Here is a 6,897-nt window from a genome sequence, read left to right on the forward strand (position 1 = left end):
GGTTTTCAAAGGGATGTCCCCCCCCCCCTTTTTTTTTAGAGAGAAGTTTTTGCTGTAGGGTGCTTATACTTACAGGAGACACAGAGACAGAGAGATAGAAAGTGAGACGACTCCCCTCTCCCCTGCAGGGCATGGCCATACTGCAGTCCCTTCTCCTCTAGTCTCCTCTCAGGATTTTGGGCATGCATGCACATGCACCTGGTGTGAGTTTCCAACCGCCAGGTCTGAGACTTAAACCATGGTTGTCTACATGGGAGTCCAGAGACATAACCATTACACCATCTGCTGGTCCCTTATTCCCCTTTTTAAAAATTGGCCATTAGTTTCATGTATTGAGACTATCCTGAAGAGCCATGCCCTGGTGCTCTCTCTCAATCCATGACATGGGGGCCCTCGTTTTGCTGAGCATGCTTTACATAATGGTTTAGCTTCTTAAAGGGGGTTTGAGAAAACCCAGTGTACACTGATTTCCGCTCAGCACACTTCCTGGGATATAGTGGTGTGTGCTATGGGTGCGCTGTGACCTCTCTGGGAGTACTTCTGAGAATGTATACAGCAGAAGGGGGAGAGTATAAGCCTTTCAGAAGCTGGTCCTGGAATTTCTTATTCCTCCCACCTTCCAGTGGTAATCTTAATTACCAGATAGTGTCACGACAGAGGGAAGAAATGTGAAGTCAAAAGCAAAATTTCAGGTCCGATTCAGGCGTTTGAAGTTCCTGGTTCTTGAAGCCAGGCCTTGTGAGAACTTTGGATGGGGGTCATTCATTCCTGCCTGAGAGGAGGCTGAGCTTTGCAGTTATCCTGGAAAGCTACGGGAGGAGCTCTTCCTGGCCTCCTCTTCTGGTTGCCCGATTTGTTGTATCTGCCTGGATGTTAACTAAGGAATTTTCTTGAGGATTTCTTTTCTGGCTCCCCTCCCCCCCTCAGCTGCATACATGAAATTATCTCCTTTGATTGCCTTGGCTTAAGGGCAGAGTGAGTTAATCTGTAAATAAAAGCAAGGGATGAGAGAGCATTAAAATCTAAACAGTGGGAAAAACCAAGTGTGTTTTCTAGATATCATCTGATGTTCCTAAGTCTAGCCTTTTCCCAGGGAGGACTAGAAAGAAAACGAGGAAGCTTTCTGCAGGATTCCTGTGGGAGGAACTACGTCTCTGTTAGTCTTCCTCCTTGTTCTCCAGTACCCATGATCACAGGAGGGTTTTAAGAGGTGGCACTCACCTGGATGGATCAGGGGATGAGTTTTGCTTTTCAGAAAGCTAGGCCTAGCGTTCCCTCTGACTTTAGGTTCCAGGAACTTCCTCAGAACACCTGGTTCCAGAGGGTAATTTTCTGGAGTTTGTTTTGCAGGGATAGCTGGGAGTATGGCCACCCTGCTCCACGATGCGGTAATGAATCCAGCAGAAGGTAATGTTTCATGGTCCCAGGGAGGGGCAGTAGGGGACTTGCAAAAGGGCAGGAAAAGAGGTGGTGGGGGAGAAGGGGATGTGATGGAAGGTGACAAGGGGTCTCCTGGCTCTCAGTCAGAGCATACAGGACAATTGAATTCTTTATTACAGTTTTGTAGACTTCAGGAAGGGACGTGAGCTTTTGAGCTTTATAGTATCTCTGTTCTTGCAAACAGAGCTGCTCAACTTATAGTCCACGGACTAACTGCACTGGTGTCTTCTGGGAAGTGTTAGAAAGTCTAATATTCAGGACCAGCAGGTGGCGTGATGGTTACGTTGCTGGACTCCCATGTAGTCGGCCATGATTTGAGTCCTGGACCCAGTGGCTTAAAAGTCACATTGGGCATGTGTGTGTGCCCAAAATACTGAGAGAAGAATGGAGAAGGGATTGCTGCATGTTCATCCCCCCAGGGGGTGACTTCTCACTTTCTGTCTCTCCAGCAAGCACACACACCCTACAGCAAAAACCTCTTAAAAAAAAAAGTCCTAATTCTCAGACTCTACACCCCCCCCTCCCGCTAGTGAATTAGAGTCTCCGGGGTCAAACCAGGAATCTGTTTTAACAGCCTCTCCTGGTGATTCTTTCGCATACTTATGCTCTACCCTGAAACTTGCATGAGCAGGTACGTGTACACACACGCACACACGTGTACACACACATGCACACACGCTGGGGGCTTGTTAGCCTCTAGCAACTCTGGGCAGATTGAGGAAGTACCCATCAGAGGTCAGTTATTCAGGGCTGGTGTTCAGTTTGCTTTTTTAAAGAAAGATGTGAAATGAGAATGGAAAATTTTAAACATAAGGCAACGTAGAGAGAAGATTTTGAAACTCTGGAACCATCACTGTCTCAGAAGTGAGCATTTGGCCCTTTTGTTTTAGCTGTCTTTCCTCGCATTGTGATGATGATGGTGATTTTAATTTTTAGTGTATCATAAACCTCAGCTGTGTAGACTTGGGCTCTGTTTTAAAAATATCGTGGCATCCTGAGATTAGGACTTGGTACTAGGCATGCCTTCAGCTGGGTCATTCTCCATCTGGTGAGGCCCTTAGGTGAGATGGGGCTCTCTCTCCACCTCTCTCCCCCATCTGAAAATGGTCCCTTGACAAAAGGGAGAATTGCAGGGAAAAGTTTCAACGTTTTAACTCTCGTGTTGCAAGTTAGTCTGCATTTCTTTTTTAAGGTTAACATTTCTTGTTTGCCCTCTGTTAACTCCTATGCCCTAGCAGATAGGAGACTTGTTTGGACCTTCTGGGAGGGGACAGATCAGATCGAGAGGTGGGGAGGGAGTCTTTATCTTGGGAGGAGGCCGAGGTTTACCAGATGTACAGGTAAAGAAAGGCGCTCTGCTCCATTCACTTGGGTTTCCTTCTCCAATGCAGCATGAGACCCGCTGAAGAATCCCCGGCGTCGTCACTTTTCAATTAGAAAGTAGAGAGCTCGTGGGTTGGCTGTGTGGCCTGGTGGTTAAGTCAGCCAGGTCTCATAGCCAACTGTGCAGTTCGAGTTCTGGATCCGGCAGCTTGAGAAACATGCTCATGCATGCCTAAAATCCCAACAGGATGGAGAAAATGGAGGGGAAGGGATTGTGGTTTGAGCAGTCCCCATGGGAAGGTGCTTTCTTATCTCTCTTTTTCTCTCTATTTCTCTGTCTCTGGAGAGCATATGTGCCCTCTAGCACAAAAACAGGGGAAGAAAGGCGAAGAAAGGCAGTCTATGTTCTGTTTTATCCTATACACATTATTTTTCTCAAGAGAAAAATAATCTTTATAGTAAACATTCCTGTCTTCACGGATCCTCTTGGCTCGTCCTATAATGAATGTGTTTAAACAGTGCTTTGGGGCCAGGAAAGAGGTGTTTGTTCTTAGGTAGGCGGGAGAGGGAAAGGAAACCCCTCCACCCTTCTAGGAAGTAATTCAGTGAAAAACTTAAAAATCCCCAAATATTGAGTTGTCAGAAAAGTCATGGTGCATGCGTAGAAAACTGCATTATGACTTTTCCAACAATCCAGTAGATACACTGGTTTTGTTTTTATTTTAGAGAGATCTTTTGCTATGGGGTGCATGCGCTTACCAGTGAGACAGAGAGAAACAGAGAGACAGAAAGTGAGAAATCACCCCCCAGGGGGGGATGGCCACACTGCAATCCCTTCTCCTCCATTCTCCTCTTAGGATCTTGGGCATGCACACATATGTGCACAGAGTGAGTTTCAAGCCACTAGTCCAGGACTCGAACCACAGTTGACTATGTGGGAGTCCAGCAATGTGACTATTATGCCATCAGCTGGTCCCACACTTACATATTTTCTATCTGGGCTTCTGTTTGTTTGTTTGTTTGTTTAAGTCGATTCATACAGGGATCTAGTTAGTGATTAGTTTTCCCATGTTAGTCAAGCAAGGGTTTTATTTATTTATTTGCTATTGGGCACATGTGGTCACCAAAGAGACAGAGAGAGAGAGAGAGAGAGAGAAAGTGAGAAATTACCTTCCACCCTAGGGGAAATAGCTGTGCAATTTCTTCTCCATTCACGAGATTTTGGGTACTCATGCACACATGCCTGCTGGGTCTAGGACTCAAACCACTGTCAGCCGTGTGGGAGTCCAGCATCTTAACCACTATGCTACCTGCTGGCCCCTTGTTCATATATTTATTTGAAAGATTTTTGCCTTAGAGTGTGTGTACTCACCAGAAAGAAAGGGAGAGAGAGAGAGAGAGAGACAGTGAGAGGGAAATCAAGAAATCATCCCCCGGGGGGATGACCGCACTGCAGTCTCTTGTCCATTCTCCTCCTGGGATCTTGGGCATGCATGTACATGCGCCCACATGATTTTCAAGCCACCAGGTCTGGGACTTGAACCCTGTCAGTGATATGGAAGACCAGCGATGTCATTGCTCTGCCATCCCCTATTCGTATTTTTTAAAGGAGAAAAAAGTGAGGCCCAACCCCTCTTTCCCCCTTTCCTTGTCATCATTACTGCCTGAAGGTCTTGATAACGTTTTTAAAGTAAAGAAAAGCGTATCTGGTGTATTCATTGGGCCTTGTGTGAGGACCATTAAAACGCTAAGCCTAAGGGTCCCCGGTTAGCTCCATTTGCTTCTTATCCTAGGCCTCACCAGTTACTTTTGTACTGACAAAGCCGGAGTCTTCAATGGAGGTTGCTATTGTGGACAGACCCAATTCTGGTGTCTGTTCCAACTGTGCCATGATATGGAAGTGAAAGTCAGACCTCTGAGAAAAAGGACACGCACTGACTAGATGTGTTGGGCATGGAGGAGGGCGGAAGGCTATGGGGGGCAGGATTCGGATTTGTGGTGGGTATGGAAGGTTAGTGCCAGGGGCAGCCAGGATGTGGAGGTCAGATCCACTGATACAGCCTGAAGTTGCGGCCTGGTTCGAGGCCACCATAAGCGAGATCTAGGCTGGAGAAATAGAGGGGGATGTCACCTTCCTGGGCTCCTCCAGTGAGTCCTGGAGAGAGGGAATTTTAGCTGGTGACACCTGGAGCAGGCCCTCCGTGGCTTCTCCGGCTGGGGCTGTGTGTGTGCTCGCTCTTTGGGGCCCGTTGCCAGCGTGTCTAACGTGCCTGTTTCTCTTTATGGCTTGGCTTCCCATGTCACTGCGACCTGGGGTGGGGCCAAACCAACCACTGCCCACTGGCTGCCCGTCTGGCCTACCCGGCGCCCCAGCAGTTGTGAAGCAGCGCTTGCAGATGTACAACTCGCAGCACCGGTCAGCCCTCAGCTGCATCCGGACAGTGTGGAGGACCGAGGGGTTGGGGGCCTTCTACCGGAGTTACACCACGCAGCTGACCATGAACATTCCCTTCCAGTCCGTCCACTTCATCACCTACGAGTTCCTGCAGGAGCAGGTCAACCCTCACCGGGGCTACAACCCGCAGTCCCACATCATCTGTGGCGGGGGGGCCGGGGCCCTCGCTGCGGCCGCCACCACCCCCTTGGACGTCTGTAAGACCCTTCTCAACACGCAAGAGAACATGGCACTCTCGCTGGCCAACATCAGCGGCCGGCTGTCGGGCATGGCCAATGCTTTCCGGACGGTGTACCAGCTCAACGGCCTGTCCGGCTACTTCAAGGGCATCCAGGCACGAGTCATCTACCAGATCCCCTCCACGGCCATTTCCTGGTCCGTCTATGAGTTCTTCAAGTACTTCCTCACAAAGCGCCAGCTGGAGAGTCGAACCCCATACTAAAGGAACAGGCTGTGGGAGCGCTTCCAGGAGCCTTTATTCTCCCAGGCTTTCCCTGCGTGCCTCTGTCCCCTTGCCCACGTGCCCGGGTTATCGTCTGCAGGGTGCTCTCAGTGGGCCGTCCGCTCCCTGATGCTTTCGGAAGAGGGGAGGACAGGATAGCCTCTCCCCAGAAGGCCGTCCGCGGGGACATCGAGGTGGTGGTAGATGGGAAGGACCCTGGGAGGGGAATGAGAAATTGCTTTTTCTCTTCCTTCCCTGAGAGGAATGTAGCTTCTCTGCTTCACTGTGGTGGCCTCCTCCCTAGATCCTTAGATCCCACAGGAGGGAAGCAAGCAGTGACGGAGGACATTAAAGCAAACAATTTTATGTATATAACAGTTCCATTTCACAGTATAAAATAGATGGATAATGTTTATCCTTTATTTTTCTACGTAGGAGTTTTTGAACCCGAGTGTGTAATTGTGCGTGTCGACACATAGTATTACAGCGGGGACTGTTGAGCTGTTTTTTAAAAATAAGAGGGCTGACTCCTTCCATCAGGTTTAAAGCTAAAAACTGTCAGGTTTAAGTGAAAAACACACCAAAGTAGTACATCTATGAACGTGGCCTAACATTGTGTCTAGCCTCTCAGATGGAAGTGTCACTTGAATGTAAACTAATAAATGTTAAGTTTATATTTTGAATTTCTCTTTTCATGGGGGATAAAGGTACGTTTTTTTAAAAAAGTGAAATAATGATATAGGACTTGCAGTTACCTTTTTTTTTTCCCTTTAAATTATTTTTTTTTAATCCAATCAGTCGCCTTTATGTGCCTTTACCCTTTGTCTTTCCTAAAAACTCCAGGAACAAAGATCAGGTTCTGACACTCGGGCTTGTGTTGTGTACACACGTGACACATTGTGGATGCGAGACAGCGCATGCCCTAGGGTAGTGGGCCCCACTAGAATTAGGGCGACTAAGTCTTAAACCTCCTGAGACCTTTCTTCCCCTTGTTGAGTGAATGTACGTCTGGCTGGCTCAGCACTTAGAAGCCCTGGGTGTGCCAGTATTGGTCTACCTGTGGGGCAGACCGTTAGGACAAATTCTGCTTTTATCCCAGGACTGACTTCTGCATCAGCCTTTCAACTCAGGCACTTAAGGTAACTTGGCCTATGTATACCTTGACTGACTCTCTTCCTAAGTTCCTGTTTTTAAAAACACAGCAAGCCTATATCTGGCATTTGTCTACCCCCCTGCC

At 48.1% G+C, this 6,897-nt stretch overlaps 1 protein-coding gene across 1 annotated transcript in view; it reads left to right on the top strand.

The window, feature by feature from the left end:
- SLC25A37 (solute carrier family 25 member 37) overlaps window positions 1–6,249 on the top strand; it is a gene marked incomplete at its 5' end in the record, with an annotated part of 55,462 nt that extends 49,213 nt beyond the window's left edge. The window contains 1 exon segment of the mRNA XM_014588933.1: window positions 5,140–6,249. Coding sequence (XP_014444419.1) covers window positions 5,140–5,660 — 521 coding nt within the window.
- Window positions 6,250–6,897: the final 648 nt, after the last annotated feature.

Source organism: Tupaia chinensis, unplaced genomic scaffold (assembly GCF_000334495.1).
Source record: "Tupaia chinensis unplaced genomic scaffold, TupChi_1.0 Scaffold000039_1, whole genome shotgun sequence".
Taxonomy (NCBI): domain Eukaryota; kingdom Metazoa; phylum Chordata; class Mammalia; order Scandentia; family Tupaiidae; genus Tupaia; species Tupaia belangeri.